The sequence below is a fragment of the Phlebotomus papatasi genome, chromosome 3 (assembly GCF_024763615.1).
Source record: "Phlebotomus papatasi isolate M1 chromosome 3, Ppap_2.1, whole genome shotgun sequence".
Taxonomy (NCBI): domain Eukaryota; kingdom Metazoa; phylum Arthropoda; class Insecta; order Diptera; family Psychodidae; genus Phlebotomus; species Phlebotomus papatasi.
Window position 1 is genome coordinate 16202589 of NC_077224.1, and position 25699 is coordinate 16228287.

The 25699-nt window shown below is 33.7% G+C and overlaps 1 protein-coding gene across 1 annotated transcript; it reads right to left on the bottom strand.

Annotated features, from left to right (window-relative positions):
- Positions 1-3543: 3543 nt before the first annotated feature.
- Positions 3544-23905, bottom strand: LOC129807871 (rab11 family-interacting protein 5). Its single transcript, XM_055857465.1, has 5 exons — positions 23642-23905; positions 16647-16791; positions 9341-10646; positions 4256-4416; positions 3544-4160 (listed from the first exon to the last, which is right to left on the bottom strand). The coding sequence occupies exons 1-5, from the start codon at positions 23670-23672 to the stop codon at positions 4154-4156; spliced, it is 1650 nt and encodes a 549-aa protein (XP_055713440.1). The 5' UTR covers positions 23673-23905; the 3' UTR covers positions 3544-4153.
- Between the last annotated feature and the right edge of the window lie 1794 nt (positions 23906-25699).

The following is a 25699-nucleotide window of genomic DNA, read 5'->3' on the forward strand; positions in this document are numbered from 1 at the left end:
TTAAAGTTACCCTTTTTCATGTTGATTTTACCCTAAAAAGGTGTAAAATTAACATTAAAAAATGTTGATATATTTTTACACCCGAAAAGTGTTAAAGTTATGACGAAAAAAAGTTAATCGTAGCCTCTTTTTTTCTCAGTGCATTTAGCCTACAAGCTGTTTTCAATCAAATGAGATAACAGGAAAATATGGTTAGATAATTTTTATCGCAACTCCCATAATTTACAAGATAAGGTAAAGTGTCCTCGAGTCGACCGGTGGTCAATATTTGAATTTTTTAATGATGAATTTCTATAAAATTGTCACTGATTCGTATTTATTTATGGAATAATTCACCTATTAATGTTAGATCATACGCCAAATATTAGTGGAAATATAAATAAATTGAATAAATAACTCTACCGGTCGAATTGAAGAACCGGTCGACTTGAGGGCATTTTACCTTATTATAAAAAAAAACTAATCCCTTAAGAAATAAGGAATCGATACATTATCGCTTGGATTAATGAGTTTTCTAGATACGATTTTTTTTTCAATTATCCAATTAAATAACAATATTTGCAAATATTTCGGATAGACCTACTGAAGTTTTGTAAAGATAATAAAATTTGATAATCAAACTTTAAGGGGTAACATCTACCAGAACGTCCAAAATTAAGGTTTTTTGTGATGTTTTTTGGGACTTTGCTAAATGAAGCGATTAATATAAAATTTTCAGTATTTATTATATAATGCATTCGGGTTCGGGAACACAAAAATAGGCAAGCAAAATCGATTCTTAGCCTTAAAATCATGTTTTTTTTCTTCAAGTTGCTGGCAATTTTGCACAAATCAGTATTTCTTAATTTATCATATGTGGCCCTATAGAGGATGTTTCTAAGCACCTATCCTGAAAATTTTAAATGAAACAGATAAAAATTACTCGATTTCTACTGCTAACCGCGGAGAGCTTTTGGGACTTAAAATTGAAATGAAAAAAAAAAAATTTTTTTTTTGTGCTCCTCAAGGCGTATGTAATAATCTCTGAAAATTTTGTATTGATCGATTTAAGGTAAATGTACCAGCGATCGTCAGTGTTCCTCGGATCGGAAGGTTGTCCCGGGTATCGGAACCCCAAAATAAAATGTGCTTTTGAAAATTATTCACTGTATTTTAGTAATTTTCTTTAGCAAGATGCATCACGTTAGTTCATATTTAATCTACAGAACCAATTTTCTCGTCGAGTTTCAAACAAAATTTGCTATTATTTACCTAATTTATTGAACCACTGTATCAGAGTCTTAGCAAAAAAATCCGCCATTCATCACTTTCGTAATATTTCACGCGAGAATTTGTATGAAAGAAAATGAGGAATTATATTTGATTAAAATGATTTACAAATCTGTGTTAATTAAAAAATGAATATTCAGTGACTCTAATTTCACTATCAATACACTTTTTTTAATTGTTTCAGCAAGGAATATTGAAAATAAATTATTTTTTGCGAACAAGTACGTTTTCTTTCATCTATTCCTCGAATCGGCATATTTTTTTCAAACGTCTGCCGATCCGTGGCCCACCCCCTTCCGATCCGTGGAACACCTGATTAAGTCCCTTCCGATCCGCGGAACACATTGCATCCTTACAATTACACCTTATATATTATTATTTTCTGTAATTAGCACAAGTGTCAATACACGAAAATTGTTAAATGGATCACTAATATATCAATTGGTATGTAAAAAAAATACCAAATGGTGTTTTGGAACTCATATATTCAACTAAATATGGAGCACGTCTCTCAGCATTCCGATCTTTGGTACACTTCCCTTATTAGAAAAGTAATAAAAAATCACAAAAACGTTAATTTTAGACGTTCGGATGGATTTTACCCCTTAAAGGGTTACGTGGGTCGCGGAAACTAAAAAAGAACAGGATATTGAGTGAGATTTTTAGCAATCTCACCTACTATAATTCTAACAAAATTTCATGTCCTCCGATCGCGCTCAAACTTTGCCAAAATGTGTTTTGACACTTCCTGATCACGATATGGCTGGCTAAGTAATGTTCCCGGCCGTAATATCGTAGCGTAAGCGCCTGGCAAGTTGGCCTTTTTATATGGAGCTATTTGAAGCCAATTCCTAAATTGACCTCGGACTCAGCTCACAGTGCTCCGAGGAAAAAAATTATTTAAACAAAAATTTAAAATATTTATCCCTCCATACGGAAAGGTATCTTATAATACGGAAAAACTTCTCACTTTTTAAATATTTCACATAACGATCAGAAGTGCAGAAAAATTCCTATACGCATTTGTATGTTAACGTAGGAAATAGGCTTCAACTTCGAAGGCCACTCGCCGGGGACTAGTCGTAGCGTAACCACAGGTGGCGCTGCGATAGCGTAAAAATTCAAATTCATTTTTCTCAAAAACGCCAATGGGCAAGTTAATCATATTTTAGAGTGTTGTAGTCCAAGCCATGAAGTTTCCAAAAAGTTCCCGAAATTCCACGAAATTCAAACCGCCATATCTCCGGTTCTATTTGACCGAATTTGATAATTGAGTGATTTCCTCAATTATCTAGACACGTGCTTAACCGATCTTGATGATTATTTCGGCAGAATTATAGAGGACATTTTTTGTTCAGATTATGCCATCGGTCCGATATTGTCGTTTTGGTGTAAAAAAAGGTTTTTTTCGTTATTTAAAATAAGATTTAAAAGAATAATCAATTCAATCATTCTTTGATATAATCGTTGTACGTCACATGGACAAAATGCTCGCTGTGGTCAAGAAATGTGTTCCAAAACAAAAATTGAATTATCTCGGCTACAGTGCAACCGATAAGATGAAGTTTTGGGGCAAAAATATAAAGGACATTCTGGTCTATATTCCACTATCATCTTTCTGTCAGTTCATTTATATTCTAGATATTGTGATTTAAATAAAAAGCTTGCAATTTTTCAGAAATTTGATTCCAAATTGCAATTCGAATTTGCTTACGTTAGAATCTCAACTACAATAAACTGATCTAGGCTTATCACTAGTTTTTGAAAATCATTTTACTTTTGTTAGCCCATTTTTTAAGCTTATTTTCAACGTTTTATTTTTTTGTATTTCGGCATATACGCGGATTCTAATGCATTTTAAGATTAATACAGTTCTATTTTAGGATTATTTCTATCCCATTTTGTGATTGATTTTAACCATGGGATAGAACTCAATATACATTTCGCTTATTCTAGTAGAATTTACGATTGTTTCTATTCCATTTTGCATTGATTTTATCATGTTTTGGGGTTGAATTTACCCAATTGATTTTAGTTTTTAGTTTACTCAATTTCATTTTGAGTGAAATGATTCGAAAAATAGCATTAACAATTACCTGAGTGACTGCAACCGTTGATTTCGCAGGAGGATTGATTAAATGAAGAGTATACTTACTGGATTTAGATGATTCTTTTCAATATTTGAAAGCACTGTTCAGCCAAAAGAGTTAGAAAATATATTTCAAACTCGATCACATTTGGAATCTCAACTCTTCATAAAATTTTCAAAATACGTTTTTATTGATTTGAGAAGTGTTTTTTTTTATCACTTTGATTATAAAGTCATATCAATAATTTATCAACCCATCGCCACTGTTATCTTCTTTCTCTTATAACTTAAACATTAATAAATAGAAATTATTTTTTCTTTCAATGTCTCTCTTAAAAAAAACGACAATCTTTAAATTAACATCAATTAGTTTGTTGGTAGAAGACAGAACAATCAAGAAATCACCAAGATTCAAGACACTCTTCCTTCTTTGTGGACAATTGTCTTGCTGAGGATATTCTTCTCTCTCTTTTCTTTTCTTTTTTTTAAATATTTTCTTCACAATAAAAAGCGATTTGTATATATTGAAGTATAAAAAAATATATATGTAATAATTTCTCTCGTGATCTCAAGTGTTTCTCAATAATTTAATAATTATAATAATTAATTAGCTCAGTGTTTTTTTTTGCTCAACATAGAGGGAGCATTTTAAAGGCACCCAAAGTTTATCAAATTCTTTAGCTTGTTTTTCTTTTAAAAATCCCTTAAAATCTAACGTGTTTGCAACTTTTTAAAATAGTTTTATGGAATATTATTTGTAGAAAAAAAACACAAAAATAAAATCCTGTTGAATATTCATCCACTGAAAAAAAGAAGACAGAAAATACCTCCATTAGATTTCCTTATCACCTGGAGATTGTGCCAAGAGAAAGAGCAAAAAAAAGGAAAGAAACTCACCTTTTAGTGGGACTAATTTTGACATAAGGATTCTGTAGAATCTTAGGCTGAGTCTCCATCACGCGAAGGAGTAAATTGTCCAGATAGTCCTCGAGTTCTTTCACTCGTTGCTTCTGATGTTTCACCTCATTTTCCAAATAATGAGCCAAATTCATCATTTCCTGCAATTTACAAATTGTTTGTGATATGACGTGATAAGAAACACGGTTAAGTCCCAGATAAGGGGAGCACTTAACTATCTCTGCACGTAAAGAGCCATTTTCGTCACATTATCTTTTCACGTCAAGATATAAAGGAGTAAATTTCTCTACGAACGTTTATTTAGATGAAAAGAAAGACATAAAATTTTACTTTGGAGATTGCCCAGACTGATTCACACGAAATGTTTTAAATAACAATTCGCGGAAGGCAAAATTTCAATTAACTTTCTGTTGTTTTTGGCTAGTTCATTGCATTTACAAATAAATACTCAAATAATGTTTCGAATGTCTTTGGCAAAGTAATTATACAGAAACAGATGAAGATGTTTAAAGCGTTTATAATAAATTTCTCAAAGTTCATTAAATTTACTAATTACACCAGAAAGAAGGGCGAAGCATTAAAAAAATTGCTGTCATCTTATACTAAAAAAATATTTATTTTTCAATTTTTTTCACTAAATTTCCCACAGTGAAAAAACTAATTATCCGTTTCTCACAAATTTTAGCATTTTGGAAAGGTCTTGAAATAATCTATAACTTTTTCTGAGCATTCTAAATCCAAAAAATTGTCGCAAGAAAAAAAAGTAAAAATAGACAGAAAGGCTCCGTTCAGTAATAAGCTTTCGAAGAGACAAAGCCACTCCAAAGCCAAGCCAAACCCATTCGAAAATCTACCGGAAGCCTAAAGTGCAAGTTCACGTACTCGCCGCTTTAGCGCTGATTGTTCTGCCATTTCAAATTTCGATATTCTTGACACTTCAATCGTCAACAATGTCAACAACAGTGTGCAGTTTGCTGCAAAAAGTGAATTTTTGTGTAGTTTTGTGGAAATTCAGGATGGCAGAACGTCTTAATTGCACTTTCACTCAAAGAGATGTCCTTTTTAGGAACTTGCTCATTTTTGTGTAACTCGTCGGTTTAAACGTTCGAACTTCCAACGGGTTTTTAGGTAAGTTCTCTCTGATATACCTTCGAATCGGTAAAGGAAAAAGCCTCTACCGGATAGAGCTCTCAAATCGGGAAGGTTATTACTGAACGAGAGGAAAGAGGCTCATAAGAAATAAACAGCAATCTTACGAACTCGGAAAAATTGAGAAAATTTATAAAATAATTTCAGAACCTTTTCAAAAAATAACCAAAAGTTTTATGTAAAAATAATCGCGAAAATACAATTTTAATCCAATCTTTATGACTTTTTGGAAAAGAGTTAGAAACTATTCTTTGAGGAAATTCTATTGTTTGGTCCATTTCTTCACGAATTTTGACAGATTCAGATAAAAAGGGAACAAAAACGTTCTAGTGTATGACCAGCTTTTCCCGGAAGAAATTGCCCTTAAGCTTGAAAATAATATCCTAAAAAAAATGTTCTTAGATTAAAAAAGTTATGGCAATGCGCTGTGTGTTTTGCGAAGTGCTCGAACACGTGACTTAGAGGCCATACTTTAAAAGATCTTTTACATAATTTACAGTTTAATGGTTCTTAACCGATTTAAACCGATTTATAAATCACTCAAAAATATTGCCCAAAATAGCTTAGGAATGTGGAGTCTACACTTATGGATGTTATACACTTATGGACAGCGTGCAAAAATCTTAAGTTCTTACGTAAAACAGATTTCGAAAAGTTACAAAATTATTAGTTTATGATGTAATTAGCAATTTTTTTGATTTTTCGAAATCTGTTTAATATAATAACTTGAGATTTTTGCGTTGTCCATAAGTGTGTATAACATCCATAAGTGTAGACTCGACCCTACAATTGATTTTTTGATAAAAATTAATTTATCAATCATGAATTGGTTTATTATTGATTCATAACCTATTGGAACCGGTTCAGTTTTATCGGAAATTCGATTCGAAGACCTTGCCAACGTGACTAAATATGATACCATTTGGATTATAAATACGCTGTTTAGAGCCTTTTTAACTTTTGACCTTGAAAAATCGTTATTAGGAATGATTCAACGGTGCTTTCGTACATGGTAGAATGTCCGCCTGGGTAATCTTTAAACCAATATTAAAAATGGAAAAAACCGCACGACGTGTGCGGAGAGGGGTAGGGAGAAAATAAGGTGCATGTTAACGATCCTTGGGTTGACTTATGAGGGGTTGCCCGAAGGCCCGCAGTCGCTATCTCTAACCGTTTGGCCTCTATAGCTGGCGACAGCCGGATGGACAGACGGATAAACAGCGTGACGACATCTGAAACGTCTGAAACACTGGTCTTTGAGGGGAGGAAATTATGGGGGGGGGGGCGAAAAAATCGAGAAATTGTATACACTGCTCTCTCTGTGGTGTTCGAGGAGTAAAAAGGCTCTTTAGACTTTCCTAGAAAAAATTGGAATTAATCCCATTTTTAAACCGATTCTAGTTCTTTAAAGAATGACTTAGTTTTCTTCCTGTAAGGAAGAAGCATCAGAAATAAATTCAATTTTACTGCTCGAAATCAAAGAGAGAGCAGTTATATAATCATCTTTTTTTTCAATTTGTCATCGTCCTGGAATTTAAACGGTAAGAGATATCGACTTCCGATCTACGAAGACTCCCAATAAAAAGAAAAACAATATCTCAAAACAATATCCCTTCAAAACCATGTCTTATCGTTTTTTCTCAAAATTGGCCCACGCTTTTTCAATGGTTTTCGGATAGGTTTTAGAGGTAGTCCAGTCGAACATTTCTTCCAAACATACCTATGACCGAAAAACTCGACATTTTGAGTTATTGAAGGTATCAATCACTTTGGAGGGCTCATTTTTTAACCGATTTGGTTGAATTTGGATTTTTTAGATAGGTATTGAAATTTCAAACCCGGCTGCATCGGTAATGAATCGGTTAAGCACTGATTTTTTTTACTGCTCGAACTCCACGAAGAGAGCAGTTAATATAATCCCTCGATTTTTTCTCCTCCCCAAAATTCCACCTTCCACTGGAGACCACTTTTGTCAACAAATCTTCACGTTTCAGACCTTTCAGACGATTTCTGAGAATATCGTCACGCTGTTTGCCAAACGGTGAGAGATAGCGACTTGGAACCTTTAGGGGACCCCCCTATAAGTCGACACAAGGATCATTCACATGTCCTTCATTTTTACCCACTCATTTTTTTGGAGGATCTTTTGAATGATATATGAATCGGTTTAAATAGGTTGAGAACCGGTAAATGATAAATGATGGGAAAGTACTTCTGAGGTATATAGAATTTAAGTCACGAGTTCGAGCATTTCGCAAAGCCTGAGACGCTTTGCCAACCCTTTTTTATTTTCAAATACTAAAATGCGAATAACTAATTCTCAAAGAGTTCTATCTCGTGAGTTAGAGCATTCGTAAAAGCTGGGACGCTTTGCCATCTCTTTTTCTTTTGAAATTTTATTTGCAAAAGACAAGGACATGTCCACAATAAATTCATCAGAAATATTTCCAAATGGACTTTTCTTGGTTGGGGAAATTAGGTGAGAATTTGAATTAAAAATTGTGAAATAATAATTAAATAATAATAATAATTTATTCAAACTCTACACTTCCCATTCTCCCATGCGTCTACCAAGTTAACGACCATCCTCCTATTCTTGTAGATTTATTCTTTCTTTGTTGGGAAACCTCATTTAAACCCAATCCTTACACTGAGGGAGAGAAATCCGAAAAGTCAAAATAACATTCCGGAAATGTTAATTTTACCCTGCAGTATTGATCCGACAACGGTATCAATATTACCCTTTTTAGGTGTATTATGGGTTAAAGTTACCCTTTTTCATGTTAATTTTACCCTTAATAAGGTGTAAAATTAACATTAAAAAATGTTGATATATTTTTACACCCAAAAAATGTTAAAGTTATGAGGAAAAAAAGTTAATCGCAGTTTCTTTTTTTCTCAGTGTATAAACCTGGTTGGTATATTTCGTAAGCTGAAAGCTTGTTGCTAACACTTTTCCTTAAAGAAAATCCCGGTAAATTAATAAAGAATTGAGTTAAAATTGTCGCAATTTTTTTCTTTATTAAATTTTTCAATTTTATTCATTTTTTTATTTTCCTTTCCAATTGAATCAAATTGGAAAGAATCGTGCTAAGCGAGTTCAAGCTTCTTCTTTCCTCAGTATATTTTTTCAATGTTTCCGGATTTATATTATAAATTTTATTTGACTTATAGATCCTTTCAAAATTTGCTCAAAATGGCATATTTTTTTTTAGTAATTCAGAGACCTTTCCAATGCATCTAAAACCGCTTCAGTCGATTAAAAAATAAGCTCTCTAGAGCATTTTTAATAGTTGATTTTGAAAAACGCCATTTGGAATGGTTCAACAATTTTTTTTATGATGAAAATGTCCGCCTAAACAACTTCAAAAAATATCGTTCTGCTTTTGAAACCAACATAAAGATTGCCCTAAATACGGGATTACAACATTTAATTTTAAGGAAAGATTATTAACTCTTAACACCCGATTTATTACCGATCCGTAACCATTTGACACTAGTGCAGACTTGTCGTGAAATGAATTGAAAAACCTTTTCAACAAACCTGAACTAGCCCAATTCGGTTGAGAAATACACTCTCTAAAATAGTTTAAATTTTTAAATTGGAAAAATTTTATACTCGAATCGTTCCAAAATTCGTTATAATGAGATTTTTATTTTATAATTTTTTTGTTTAATATTTATTTGTTTATATTTTTTTTATAAAAATCTATAAGTAATCCAAATTTCAAAAACTTAGATATGAAGAAATATTTTTTGAAATCTAGTTAGCCAATCGTCCATAATTCAGGAAAAAAATCAAAGTAGCCAAATTCAACAAATTCAGTAAATGTGAAAATTTTCTGCTCCAGACAAAAAGTGCTCTCTGGACGGATTTCCAGCGATTAAAAAGAAAAGGTTAGTGAATTTTCTTACCTCTTTTGACTTTCCATCGTACTTCTCGAGAACTTCCTTGGACACTTCGCTTCTGTTGATTGAATCTCTGTTGCGGAGTATTTCATTTTCATGTCCAATGATGATTCTCTCGCTGAACTGCTGCACCTTCTTGTCATCATCACGATGCCCTCCGCCAAATTCTCGGCGGAAGTATTTGAGTTTCTTCGTGAATTTATTCTCCTTTTCACTCTTTGTCTTGGCATTTTCTACACTCTTCTCATTGATCGCCTCCATGGTATTGCTCCTGGGCAGTGGCTGAGGCTTAGGCTCAGCCTTGGCCTTTGTGGATTTCTCCATAAAAGCCGGGGATGATGGAGCTGTTACCACTTCCTCCACCACTTGCACCTTCTGTTCCTCGTCCTCTTCACTGGTCACTGTCAGGGGGACGCGATTTGTCGGATCCCACGAACGCCTCTTTAGCGAATCTGTACTTCCACTCTCCTTGTACTTCCCGTACAACTTCTCCTCCCATTCATCCTTCTTCGGTGGCGTCTCTAGGCCTCGTGGTGGCTTTGCCGGAAGGGTCATTGATTTCTTATTGGCATCCAGGGGAACTGTTAGGAAGACATCACTCGGAGGGCTTTCTGGTCTCTGACTCTTTGCACTCACTGGACTACCTCCTCCTCCCGTTCCTCCCGTCTTCACGGAATCCGTCCTCTGGACACTGGCATTTGTTCCCGAGAAACCCTTCATGTTCAACGAACTGCCTGAACTTTTGTGTGACAAATTCTCAAAAGTAAACTCATCCTCATCCTCACTTATCACTCCCGGATCAGCATCTCCCATCGTCTGTCCAGATCTTCTCTGCTGAAACTGTCCACTTCCCGGTGTTCCAATACTGGAAAAACTCCCGGACATCGAATCCGAATCCTGACCCTTTTTCTCCTTTTTTGACTTCCCACTCAAATGCACCTTTGATCCCAGAGATTTGGCAAAGTTCTTCAGTCCCTTGCGCTTCTCCAGAGTTCCCAAACTCAACAAACTCCCACCCACATTGGACGCCATCTGTCCCAGGGATGATTTATGCTTCTCCTTCTTGCTGAGATCCGTCAATGATCCCGCCTTGACTGTAAATGAGATTCTCACCTCCAGCTCACCACGTTCCTTCTTATTCTCCTTCCCCGGCTTCGAAGCCAATTTGTACCATCGCGATCGTGGTCTCTCGTAGGCATCCATCTCGCTCAGCGGAAGTGCCACTTGTCCCAGGAATTCATCAATTCCAAAATTATTGCGATGCAAACACGTCAAAATCAACTCGGCGCGATTGCCTTTCTCCGGAATTGCCCTGAACAGGAAAAATACAAAAAAAAAATACTTTAGGCCACGCCCTCCTCAGAAACTTTCTCGCTATAATTATCTAAGATACGAATCAAAATTTGAGAATGTGGAACGGAAGGAGTCCAAGCATTTTCCACACATTGTATTTATTAGGTGTCATTTATAAACAGAATAGAATTTGTATAGAAAAGAAAATTTGTGTAGAAACAGGAAAGTAAAGTTGTGTCATTAAAACGTAAAATGTAAATGGTAGAACAGAGAATATTGGGAAAGAAAAAAAACAGGCTATACCGATGTGGAGCAAACAGATAAGAACGATCGATGAATACCTTAAAATTATAACGATTAGAACATAATACAAGGATTTTGTAAAAGAAATAAAAGGGTAGTATAGAAGAAACTAAGTATGGCCTCAATTCTGAGAGCAAGATCAAGATCAAAATTTCAAGCTGGCAAATATTTCCAAGATCAAGATTTCATATCCAGACGCGAAGCATTTATGGAACTTAAAATGTCTTAGCTAAGAACCAAGATTTCAAGATTTTTCACACTTAACGAAACGTCATTTCTGACAAATATCTTCGTTTTTTTGCCGAATTTATTGAAATTTCGCCATATAAATTAGAAAAAAATAATTATAGGTTGTATTAAATAATATACGACAGGATATTATCGCGAATAAAAGAAGTGCACATAAAACTTGTGACGTATGATAAACCCTGAAATGCTTATGCAAGATGTCATTCTTTTGCAGGTATTCTCTGGGTGTTGTACTTCAAAACGTACATCTAGAACGTTTTGAACGTTTTGAACCATTACGATTAAATTACAAGAACAAACATAGTATTTTTCATAGTCATTCTCTTTTTGTATCATCTCTTATAGAAACATTCTTGGAATTATTTCAAGAAAACAAGAATTTTGACGTCTTGATATCTTGAAATATTGGTTCCAGAATTGCAAATCTTGATATCCACACTGTTTGTGTCTTGCATTTCAAGATTACAAGACATTTGATACTCTGTAATCAGTAAAATATTTTTCGGTTTTTTGCCGTAAAGCTTGTCGTCGAAAATGCATGGTGAAATTTGCAGGCAACCCCAGTTCAAATTTTCCTCTACTCGGTTGAACAAACCATATAAATGACGCATAATTTTTTAACCCACATGCTTAGGGAGTATTCCAATTGTTCTGTGGTTTCCCTTAGTCATCAATATTGTGAAAATCATTCAAATTAAGACTTATTTCCTTCTTTCTTCTTAATATATTTTTTTGATATTGCTATATACCTTGTCCAAAACATCACATCCCAGAAAACAATGTTCATGAAGAGAATCAGTCTCTTCTTGCTAACACTGATTCTGTAGTAATGAATGTTTACAAAAATTTTTTTTTTAATGTTCTACAAACCATCGTGCTTTGTTATTAAACTGAAACTAATGTATTAAACAAAAATTCATACAAAAATTACGATATTGTATCGATTTTTAACAAAATCTGCATAGAATCCGAAAAAAACGATCAAAATTGCTAAACGTTCGGAAGCTGTGACGATTTTATATTCAATTTTAACCGTCTTGTGCTGAAGCTGTGCGCTATTTACTTGTAATTTGTCCATTTCGTGGAGTGTATTACATACAAGTGAAATCATTTTAAGCTTAAGTTGTGCAGGATTTGAACATAATATTAACCGTTTTATGCTGAACCAGTGCCGGTTCTGTGACAATCTTTTTTTTAACTCATGCTGTGGGGGGTTTTATGCACAATTATGATCGTTTCTACTGAAGATTAATTTACTTTATACTTTGCGTAGTGTGTTTCACCCCTTAAGAACATAAAATCCTTAATTTTTTCTGCACTTCTGGAGTTTTTATTGGCTTTTTCAATACACAAAAACAGCTAAATAATTCCTCATCAACTCTTCTATTTGAAACACTTCAATTTCTGGTTAAATGGTGATAAAAAAAATATAGAAAATATAGGTATCATTGTATTATTAGATGAGCACATATATTCTGTCAGTAGAAGAGGTTCAAAGTTTGGAGTGGTATATCTCAGCTCCTGATGAACATATTTGGATGAGTGAACTATTGTTGGAAAGCTTGGTTCATTAGCTTTTAGAATCTGGTATACTTAATCTGCTATGGATAAACTACACAGTAAAAAATAATTACTACGATTATCGCGTGTAATGGGAGAGCATTGATAATTGTAGTAAATTTGCAACGATTATCGTAGTAAGCAAAGTTGAAGAGCAAACAAGTTGAATTTTCGTGGTTGGAAAGCAAACTAAGTTGAATTTTCCTTCAACAATTGTACTGAAATTACACAAAATATAAAAAGAAGAAGAATGAGTTCAAACGAAATTAGTTGAAAGTTGAACTTTTTGCAGCGATAATCGATTGAAAAATTACTACGAAAATCGAATTGATTCTATTACACGCGATAATCGTGGCAATTTTCAATCAGTCAGTTGAATGAAGTTTATGTCATTTTGTTGCTTCATTTTATTACTATTATAGTAATTATTACTACTATTTATTGTACGTAGGCCATTACCAAGAGTTTAATTTTACTAGTTTTGCAATCTAAATGATTCCTTTTCAATTGAAAGTTGATTTTTTTAGTGGTTTGTAATTCGAAATTTCAACTAGTTTAATTCAACTAATGGAATTCAACCTGCCAATTTCATCTCGTTTTTACTGTGTATGGTCATCCAGAACCATTTATGTCGAAGAAGACACATTCTGCAACATCTTTTTTGGCCATCTACTACTGGGACCAGGAGTGACCCATTTTTATCGCACATCGGCAATTTGAGCCCTCACTCGTCAAAATCGGTCAAATAGAACCGGAGATATGGCATTTTGAATTTCGTGAACTTTCACCCTTCATATCTCAGGTTCTATTTTAACCACAGGGAACACACGCCATTTTTTGTGAACTTCGTGGCCTAGGTTACAATACTCTAAAATTTGACTAAAATGCCCAATGGCGTTTTTGAGAAAAATGAACTTGAATTTTGGCGCTACCATAGCGTCACCTGTGGTGATTTTTTGAACTTCCATCTAAAAGTGCCCATCGAAACGAAATCAAAAACCCAAAATTTAGGTCAAAATGATAATTAGAACCGGAGTTAGAGATCGGTCAATTTTCGAACTTTGACCCCTTATAGCTCGGGTCAGGGATTATCGATCGACTTAAATATTATTTTGTTTGATAGGTATAGTCTGCAGCTACAACATACTAAAATTTCAGCCCGATACACAATGGAGTTTTTGAGTTATTAGGTGAGATTCTTAACAATCTCACCTACTATAATCCTAACAAAATTTCATGTCGTCTGATCGCGCTCAAACTTGGCCAAAATGTGTTTCGCCACTTCCTGATCACGAATATATGGGGGGCTAAGTTACGTTCCCGGCCGGCCGGCCGGCCGTCCGGCCGCTCTTTGGAGCTTAATAGCTCCTAAACTAAAAAAGATATCGACTTGCGGTTTTCGGCAAAGGTTAAATATCGTATGAAAATTGCAACTTGGTGCATTGACCCCCCACCTCCCACCCCTCCTTCCGCCATTTTGAAGACCCCCCTTTTTTTGTTTTCTCAATAGCTCCGCCCCTATGGCATCGAGCGGGCTCAAATTTTAGTATGTTATAGCTGGGCCTTAGAGCTTTCCATCAGTACCAAACTTAAGGTCCCCCGACCCCCCTGACCCGAGCTATAAGGGTCCAAAAAAATTTTCTTAAAATGGCCATAACTCCGGTTCTAATTGTCAGAATTTAAAAAGTGAGGGCTTTTTGGAAAGCTCTCGTGAAATGCCACTTTCCCTTCTAACATCGCAAGTTCATAAAACCACCGCTAGGGGCGCTTTTTTTAAAAAGAAAATTTTTAAATCTTAAAAGTTAAATAACTCAAAAATTCCTTATACAATCGGGCTGAAATTTTAGTATGTTGTAGCAGTTGATTATACCTATCAAACAAAAAAAACCTTAAGTTGATCCATAACCCCTGACCCGAGCTATAAGGGGTCAAAGTTCGAACATTGACCGGCCTCTATCTCCGGTTCTAATTAACATATCGACCTAAATTTTACCTTTTTGGTTTCGTCTCGATGAGCACTTTCAGATGGAAGTTCAAAAAGTCACCACAGGTGGCGCTGTGATAGCGTCAAAATTCATCGAAATTCAAAATCATTTTTCTCAAAAATTCCTTTGTGCAAGTTAATGAAATTTTAGTATGTTGTAGTCCAGTCTAGGACGTTTCCAAAATGGTGCGTATGTGCGCTGTAGTTTCAATAGAACCGGAGATATGAGGGGTCAAAGTTCACAACATTCAAAAAATCATATCTCCGGTTCTATGTGACCGATTTTAATGAATGAGGGCTTAAACGAAAGATCTCACCAAATGCTACAACTTTCTAGAATATTTGAACTTCGTGGGACCAACACCAGGGGCGCCACAGTCGAAAAACCAATTTCAATATCACATAACCTCAATTATCTCGACTGTCGCTGAACCGATTTTGATGATTACTTCGACATAATTGTAGAGCACATTTTTCTCTATATTTCGTCCATACATCATTTTCCACTCAGACTACGCTATCACTCCGATTTTGCCGTTTAAGTGTGAAAAAATTGATTTTTCCCATAATAACGCTTTGAAATCACTCAGATGCCAATTTGACTGCCTCTACTCCACAAAGACACTTAAAATAGGGTTTTAAATGGAAAGTCCCACAAAAGACAACAATTCTTTGATATAGTTGAAGTTCAACAAATGACTACTTGGGGAACTCTGGATGAAAAAACGAGTTAAGAAACAAAAAACCTCGCTTATCTTGGCTTCTGAGTAATCGATGAGATCATGTTCTATGAGAAAATTATAGAGGACATTCTGGTCTACATTTCACCCATATATCACTTTTCTGTCAGTTCATCCAAATCCTTGATATTTTGGTTTAAATACAAAATTTGTATAATTTCACGAATTTTATTCAAGATAACTGAATGGCGTCTCCCAACTTCAGCTCCAAATCGAATTTGCATGCACTCCGAGTTAGCTCACGTTAAGAATCTCACCTACATAAGCCGGTTAGGATTATCTGTCCCTTTAACTTAGAAAATCGATTGTTTTTCTTTTAAATAATAGCGCCCATAGCGGTGGCTTTATGAACTTGCGATGCTAGAATTGGAAGTGGTATTTCACGAGAGCTTTCCGAAATGCCCTCATTTTTTTTTTAATTCTGACAATTAGAACCTGTGCTGTGACCATTTTAAGAATTTTTTTTTTGGACCTATGGGTCAGGGGAGTCAAATGGGACCTTAAGTTTGGTACCGATCGAAAACCTCTAAGCCGCGAAATAAATTATCCAAATTGTCTAGTTTGCGTATAACGTGTAATGCTGTTAGTTGTGAATGGGTTAAATGGGTTAAATGATAAAAATCAAAAATTATCTTTAAAAGAAAAAAATACATGGCAGTTTAATGTTGCAACTCGTGGAACTTCAATGAAAAAATGAAAAAGTGCAATCTTGAAAAGGAGGAAAAATGTCTCTTCTCATGTGCTTCTGCGTTATCGATTTTTCTATGTATTGGTTCCTGTCACGACTGATTGTCCCCATTCCTCATCGTCTTTCAAAACAAACAAATAGTCGTGACAGGAACCAACACAAAGAAATGTCGATAACGCAGAAGCAAATGAGAACAGATATTTTTCCCCTTTTCATTTTGCATTGCAATAGCATCATTATGTAGGCCAACATGTTTTCATTGCTTTCTTCTCAAATCGATATAGGTTTCAATTAAAGGAACTACGTTGCTTTTAATTCACTGCTAAATATTAATCATTTAAATTGCTATGAATTCCTGAAAGGGGGCGTGACCTAAAAACCTTAATGGGCGGAGCTTATTCTAAATGTCAAAAATGTAAAGAATTACAGGTAAAAAGTTCTATTTTCATTTCAAATTACTGAGAGAAAATAATGAAATCCAGAAATATTACTCACAGTTCACATTCCTCATGCCAATCGACATTCTTCTCTGCCTTGTCCTTCACCGAAGTCTGATATTTATCCTTGCCCAGTGCAATGGTCACGAAGCAATTGTTGGTGCCGTTCTTGCCCTTTATCAGCACTCCGCGTGCTTTCAGCACTATCAAAACGAAAGAAAACGACAAACGGTCATTGATAACAATACATAAACTTTTTGGAATTTCCTATCAATAAGCCATTCGAGTGAGAGAGGGAACAATGTGAGATTCCTAAATCAAAATACCATGACTAATTGATCAATATCTACACACAGTGAAATTATTACTCCTCCCTCACCCCCTCAATCGCATTTCAGTCACTGCCTGGGACTCATAATCACGGCATTCCTCATGATTGCCACTAATTATATCATCGACACTGTGACAAAATATGAAGCGTGGCAGTTAAAGCAAAAAATAAATAAAAACAGAGCAAATGACAAAAGAAATTGCTCTTTTTTAAGATGGAAATTTTTTTTAAATTTTGCAAGAATATAGTGCAATGTCTTGCGAAAAATACAGAGACGTTATGTCAATCACCTTAAATTTCTCAAGGCGCAAATTGACGCTGTCTTGGAATCAAAAAAAAAAACTTTGACAGGACTTATAAATGACTTATAAATCAAAAATTCATAAAGAAAACAAACTTTAAGAATAGTTGTTCTATAACGTCTTACTTATAGATTTCTACAAGAACATTTCTAGAAGATCAATAATGTCTTTTTCCCCACGAAAGAATTTAATTCTTCACCTTGAACTGTCTCGAATGAAGTGAAAGTTACTGCTGAGAATGTGCAAAATGTTTAACACGTTTAACAAATTGTAAAATCAAAACGATTGATTAAGCAAATGCGCAGGAAAAAAAGGTCTTAATGTGGTATTTCTGAATTGAAATTCTTGTTTAATGTTTTGAGCGTGTTTCACGATGTTTTACACTTCATTGAGAGAGAGAGATGCTTTGTTAGCGACAAAATTTAATTTTAACTTGACCTTTTGAGCCCACCCATCAGTCGTGAAGAACATTACAGACACACAATTTTGCCAAAGAGAGAAAGAGAAAATGCGTTCTAGAGGTTGTGGATTAATTTAGCGATATTGGTTCTGTGACAATTTTATGATGCTGGGGATTGTCCTTAAGAAATTTGAGACTTTGAGGACACCAAAGGCGTTCATGGGCCCTTTATTGGATTTCTTAAGTGCTCATTAAATTGTTGCAAACTAACAAACACTTATGATAATATACCAGAATCTTATAGGAATACTGTTGAAAACAACAATAAGAATCGCACATATCTAATAAGATGACTTTCTTATTGTAAAACATCAAAATCGATTTTGAAAAAAGTGGATAAACTACTTCAAAACAGTGTAAATCTTTAGCTTAATAACACAATTTTGATTAAATAAAACTAAAAATTTGTTCATTATTCCGTCACCAAATAAGATCACAAATTAATATTCCTCAAGTTGTATTTCAAAATCTTTTATTTTATCTTTCAAATAATGAGAAATTTTCAGAAAAATTTTGAATTTTATTTCATTCGAAATTTAATGGGCTTTTTAACGGTTATGTGCAACATAACCTCATATTAAAAATAACTTCTTAGTTCTTAGCAAAATAAAAAAATTAGATTCATTATCAAAATTGTGATTATATTTGATTTAATGGCAGAAGTGGGCAGCATTCTTTTCTTTTTCAATTATTTTTATAAAGAGGTTATGGAGTACATAACCTAAAAGCAGTATATTTTGATAAAATAAAAATATAACCTTCACAAGAATTCCTTAGAATACATTGAATTAAAATAACATTAAAAAAATCTCGGAATCTCCATTTTTTATTTTTTCTGACCATATTTTATTTTTAACTGCACATTTTTAATTTTTGCTGACCAATTTTTATTTTCTACTGACCACATTTGATTTTCTACTGATCAAATTTTATTTTTTACTGCTCATTTTTAATTTTTTACTGACCATATTTTATTTTTCACTGATTACTTTTTAATTTTTTGCTGACCACTATTTGTTTTTTACTGACCATTTTTTATTTTTTACTGCTCATTTTTAATTCTTTGCTGATCACTTTTTAACTTTTTACTGATCATCTCGAATATTTCTACTGCTCGTTTTAAATTTTTTGATGACTACTTTTTAGTTTTTACTGCTCATTTTTAATTTTTTGCTGACCAAATTCAATATTTTTACTGCTTATTTTTATTTTTTTTTACTAACCACTTTTTATTTTTTACTGACCACTTTTTGTATTTTACTGATCATCTTTTACTTTTTACTGATCATGTTTAATTTTTTGCTGACCACTTCATTTTTTACTTACCGCTTTCAATAAAGTACTGCTCTTTTTTTAATTTTTTACTGATCTTTTTAAACTTTTTGCTGCCCTTTTTTATTTTTTATTGACCATTTTTCTATTTTTTACTGATCATTTCGAATTTTTTGCTGACCAATTTTGACATTTTACTGCTCGTTTATTCAATGCCATTGCAAAGTAGAAGGTTGAAGGGATCTACAATATTTTTTGCAAGTTTCTAGCTATTTGATATGTAGTAAATATTTAAGCACAAAAATGGCGAATTTTTAAATTCTCAAATTCTTAATTTATTTTATTTATTTTTTGTACTTCTAATATTTTTTTTAAGCAAAACCCTTTTGGCAATAAAAACTACAATACTCATAAGGAAAGAGCACCCCGGATCGGAATGTTAAGAGACATGCTCGATATTTAGTTGAAAATATAAGCCTCAAAATACTACTCGGTATTTTTGTTTATGCTAATCGGTACCTTAGTGATCCATTTAACTATATCTGTGCATTTGAATTTTTAATTTTTACAATAAATTAATAAAAATTAGTTGTAATTGTAAACTTGTAATCTGTACCTTGGATCGTCACGAATTCAATCAGGTGTCTCACAGAAGTTTGATTTTATAAATTAAATCAGAGCTAATGCAGTGCATTCTCATAAGTATTAATTGGTAAAAAGTAGCAAATAATTTTTAAAAGTTCATTTGATTTGGAGTAACAATACGGTAATAACCTGACGATCCGAGGAACACTGCCGATCGCTGGTACTCTTCCCTTACGTAATATTTTTCATTAAAGCAAAAAAAATATTATTCACTGGTATTGTCAGAAAAATTATTTAAATTTTTGGGTTATTTTTGTCCCTATCGTTCATAGAGGCAAAAAATGCACCGAATCAGAATCTGTTGGACTTTCCAAGGTTAGATGTAAGAACTTATCATTGATTATGTTTCCCAGTTTAATTTTTATTGTTGATTTTCAGTCCGTAAAAAGGGTAATAAATGTCTCGTCGTTAAAGGGTTAAATAAATAAAATATTCGACCATCGTGTTAAATTTATCAATTATCTAGTACAAACATAAAATTAATAGGGGAGATTGGGGCAAAAAGCCACAAATCGAACAATTCAAAATTCAATATCTTCCAAGGTAAAAAAGATAGCGGCTCAATTTTTTTTCTATAGATAGCCTCCATATACCTTCTTCAATATCGTAAGTTTCTTAAAATTTGAACAAGGAATTTAGAAAATAAAAAAATATCGAAATTTTTAGCCTTATTTTTGAAATATTTTCCTTGCAGAAGACAACAATTATTACCTACTTATTTTCCAAAATTGATGCACTGGTGAATATTTTCTAAATAATTTGGATTTTTTTGAATACGAATCCGCTATCTGTTTTAGAATTTCACAAAAGTTCTTTTTTCCCGAAATCCTTTTAATAAAAAATCGCCACTTGGGGTAAAAAGTAACAAAAGGTGTAGAGCAGAAAGTAACAAAAAAGCGAAGCAATTTCTGATGTCTCACGGCGAAATGAAACGTCATTATCATGTCTCGCCGCTTGTTGTTTGCATTGGTCAAACGATTTGCAGTTTTTTGTGTGTTTTTTTCTAAAATAGCTTGAAAAGCGCTTTTCTCGTTTTCTCACTTTTCTCGCAGAGAAAACGGTGTTTTATAAAGGTGTAGATATATAAATTTTCTATGAAAATATGTCCTCTCGGTATTTTTTTTTTTTAATTTAGGGAAGCCCGTAATGAAGCGAATTAAAATATGATAATACCCAATGTCTGGTACTTTTTGCCCCAGCATTTTTGAGAATGATCACAAAATTACCTTTTAGAAATTGGCTCGATAAACGTATTTCCTTACAAAATAGAGGAAAATTACTTTTACAAAGTTGTAGAGCGGTAAATTTCAAGATGAATAAAAACAAATAACAAAGTAATAAGGTGGGCCAGATCGGACTGGTGATGACGTAGATACTTTTTAGAGGTTATGTTAAAAATCATCTGTTCGAGGCTCGCGCCAAAATCTAATGCGATTACATTTCTATAAAATGTTGGGAATATGTCAAAATTATTAGATTAATTGTTCACAGTATTGACTATTTTTATCAATTAAACTAATATTTGATGTTGTTTCTGTTTTTCTCATACCTTTTTGCCACAAAATTCTACTGGACAAAAATTTTTACCACGAAACCCGGCAGACCATACACCATATTAGCAAATCACAAATGTGTCACAACCTCACAACATTCACTACTAATATAAGTTCAAATTTTTACTACATCAAAAAAATCTGTAATTCATTAAGATCCAACTCTTACTTCATTCATTTAGTATTCAAAAGTTATTTTTTTCTTACAAAACAAACAAAAATGCAATATCGATGTGTTCCTAGGCATAATTTTTGCCTTCAAATGTGAAGCTACATGCCTCTAAATCTAGAATAGGCTCTGAAAATATTGCTGTTGAAACGTCAAATGAGGTTATTATTAGCCTGAGACCTAATACACTCATTGAAACAATCATTGTAATGAAACAAACTATCAATTTTTTTTCAATTTTTCTGAAGTTTCTTTTCCTTTTGAAATAAAATTGTTGGAAAACCATTTTAACGATATGAAAACTCTAAAATGCGACATAAAAAGGGAAAGGTTGTGCTTCATAACCCCATATATTGAATAGGCCTGTAAGGTTAGCCTTGCCCAGAACGCTGTGAATTTTTTTCCGTGTACTCTATAATTTTTCAGAAAACCTTAATAAAATTGAAAATTGATTAATAAGTGTACACTTTTGAATGCTTTATGATTTTGTACTTTAATGCAATGTTTTTTAGCATATTAGATATAGCAATTAGATATAAAAATAGCAAACATATTAGCTGGAAAATAAGATTAAATTTTAAAATTTAACAATGGAAAATCGATTTAAGGAAAATATTGAGTTCAATGGCATATATTGACGATATTTTATCCTAGAACCTAGACAATTTTAATACCATACCCAATGTGGTCGTATTGGTAAAAAGGTGTTGTATACTTATTTGAAATTTATTAGCCGAGGAACAATTAACACATTTTAATTTATGAAGAAAATTAATTAATCTTTGCAAAATTATTCGATCACTATTTTTCTATTACAAATATTTTACAAATCTGAGTTATCAACACTGTACCAGTCGGGTAAAAGTATCTACGTCACTGGCAGTTCGATTTGGCCCACCTTATACTTGAAACATCTTGGGTAAATTTCCTATAAAACTGCGCTAATTAGAAATTTTTGAAGCGCTCGAGTAGCTTGTAAAAAAATAAAATATCCATTTTGTGACTTTTTGCCCCAGTCTCCCCTACCCCTTTATATCAAAATTTCATATTTTAATTGATTTCTTTTCGGACTCCGATAGAGTCACCGAATCCAATAGAGTCAACAGTCCTGGAAATAATTAATTGACTCTATCGAGGTCCCACTGTACTTATTAAGTGTTAAGTAAGTACTTATTGTGTTAGCTGGGTTTGTAAATCATTGAAGACCCTCGATTGTTCAGATATTTTCCTTCAATTTGAAAGCAAAAAGAACTAATAGAAAAATGTGATTTAAAATAAAAATCCTAGATGATATTCTTGCCTTTGGCAACACAAAACGCATTACGAATATTATTTTATAAGTTTTTTTCCGCCACGAACGTGCTCAACTCACAGACATGCTAATTAATTATCGTGTAAAAATGCAATATAATTTTTTTTTATAAAAATTATGCTCTCATGAGAAAAGCTGAGTGTGTGTGTGTTGTGGGAGATTTCTTTGAAGTTTTTCGCACATTTGGGGCCCCCCTTTTTCCATTGTTTGCATCTTTTATTTTTGTGCACTCTCATGCATACTTTGCAAATGGGAAAATGCTTCTCTCTCTGTGGAAAGGGCCAGAAGAGCGAGGCTTTTCCTTTCCGGAAATCATTTGAATGTTGGTTAGCGCGTGTCCGGGAGTTTATTTACTAAGCCCCAATGGTAATGGATGACTCATTTTTCGACTATGTTTGAATTCTCTTTCTTCTCTCTCAATTCTTTGCAATATTTTTTTTTATTGTTTGAAGGTGTGTATTGTTTTATCAGGTGAACTTTAGGTTTAAAGAGGAAAAAAAAGCCCACGTTTTTCTCTCTCTGTGAGAGCTTTTCCTACTTCTCTTCTGGGCATCTTTTTCTGCTGTGACCCAGGAGAGATGGAACTCTCCGTTAATTCTCTTCAATCACGGCAATTCTTGCCTTTTTTTTCGTCAATAAAAACATCATCGTCTCCAATTGATTTCCTCCTCTCTCTTGGCACTTTCTTGGTGTATACCGTTTTGTGTGTGGAGGCATTTGGGTGGAAAGAAACAGATGATTGCCATGTAAAGTGGCCAGAGAGATACTCTCTCCTCCTCCAGCACTTGAAATTTTTCGTTTGGGGCAAAAATATCTCTCAAAAAGAGTTGAATTGTTTGTGATCTTTTTTTTCATGGTCAGACTTCTCTATTGTGTTTATTTTAAAATAGAATTCTTTTACTGTGAAAAATTGTCGCATTTTCACACTACGTTTTCGCAATAATTCCACAATTCCAACTCGCGCAAATAGCCCCCAGAGAACTCCCGGAAAATTCCCTCAATCTCTTACCTGTCACCTGAATATGGGTCGGGCTCCACATAATTGCCTCTCCAAATGAAAAGCCACTCACTCACTCACAAAAAAACAACCTATTTCCACTCAAAACACCACTCCACTGCACACAACTTTAGGATAACATTAATATTGGGGATGTGAATTTGTGGTGCAAGTGGAAAAATTGCTGGAAAAATGGCAATAACAGGGATAAAATGGGAAAATAAAAACACAAGAAAAAAACGTCTGATACTGACAGCTGCCACAGAATGAATGAATGAATGAAATCGATTAAATCGTGAAAAAAATCTCAGCAGTCGATGATTAATCGGTGGCCACTTTGCGCCATCTAGCGGCGATTTTTGAATGATGGTTGAGAAATTAACTAAAATTTAACAATTATAGCGCACGGTGGTTGCGATTCAAAATAAGATTTCCGTTAACACGCATTTTTCAATTTTTTATAGCAGAATTTACAAAAATAAACACCACAATCCAAGAATTTTCCAGAAAAGTGTACGCAATTTACAAATTGACCATAAAAAATCAATACATTATTTTCAACAGCTTAGTTTACAATTAATCCACAAGAGGTCACTGTCACTAGCTCGGCTTTCGAAATACTGACCACCGTGAAGTAAGTACAAAATTTAATACCAATAGAATTTTTAATTTAAATCTCTGGTTAAAAAAATCGTGTGTGCGGAGTGCGGATGAAGATGATTGAGAACCACACAGTAGGCTCTCGGTAATTCGGTTTTTTTTTTTAATCGGACTACTTTACAGTAGAACCCCGCTATAGGCCCATCGCTCTATAGTCCACAATTTATCGACCGTTGATTTCAAAACACTGATTTCAAGTTAGGTTATGTTTTTTAGTACGCGACATGCAATGTTGTCATAATTATTTTAATATTTTTGGCAAACTTTATTGAGTAGTTGTGATAATTGTGATCCATAATGAAGAGAACGAGGATAAGTAGCACAATCGCAAAGAAAGTGGAAGCCGTCGAGCAATTTCAATACTAAAAGTCGTTGATAATTTTAAAAAGTAACATGGACAGGACTATATATGCGACTCAAGTGTCAAATCTGGAACCAAATATGGCTTATAGCGAGGCTCTACTGTACTCCTTTTTTAGCTGAGATTCTTTACAATGTCAGCTTTTGTGGTCACTGGTGAAATGCGAGCGACCTCGTCAGATCTGGCCCAAATTTTGGATTTATCCGTTTTGACACTCATAGATCACGAATATCATATGCACTAAAAATGGATTTTCGTGGACCCTCCTGTTCGTTCGTCCGTCCGTAGTATAGCCACTTGTGGAGTGACAACGGAAAGAGATATCGACAAGCGGTTTTCGGCAAAGGTTAAATGTCGATGAGTGGCTAGAAGTAGGTGATGTCAGATCCACCCCCGTCCCCTCATTCCACCTTCCGCCATTTTGGAATAGCCCTAATTTTTGTTTTCTCAATAACTCAGCCCCTATGGCATCGATTTATCTCATAGTTTAGTATGTTGTAGTTGGGCCTAAGAGCTTTCGTTCAGTACCAAACTTAAGGTATCACCGAGCCTCCTGAAAAAATTTAGTGTTTTGGAAATCTCTAGTGAAGTACTACAAACCTCATGACACCCCAATTTCATCCGATTTAATCGAAGGTCCGATTAATCGAAAAATCGATTTTCGAAAATTTAATTTCGAATATTTCGAAAACTAGACGATGCTTTTCAATATTAATATTTATAAATATTTATTTTATAAATATTAATAATATTTAGCGAAGGGTTTAACATCATAGGGTCAATCATTTCATAATTAATTCAAATCAGTGAAAATATCATAAAAATTGACCATAAAACACTGAAAAATCATAAAAAGATGGAGCTTTAAAGTATTTCTTAAGTAAAAATTCGCAATTTTTCATTAAATTATGGCATACTTTTTGATATTCTTGACTTTTTTCTTAAGGAATTATTTCAATTATTACCCTTACAGATTACTTGAGAATTCAAATTTTGCGTCTAAACGCAAGTTGAGGACTTAATCTGTATTACTTGTGCAAAAATTTTAG

Excerpts from the sequence above, each read along its gene's own strand:
- LOC129807871 (XM_055857465.1), bottom strand. The coding sequence starts at position 23,672 with ATGTGGAGCCCGACCCATATTCAGGTGACAG. Across the intron at positions 10,647-16,646 it reads TGGCATGAGGAATGTGAACT|GGCAATTCCGGAGAAAGGCA; the intron begins GTGAGTAATATT and ends TTTCCTGTTCAG. Across the intron at positions 4,417-9,340 it reads ACGATGGAAAGTCAAAAGAG|GAAATGATGAATTTGGCTCA; the intron begins GTAAGAAAATTC and ends TGTAAATTGCAG.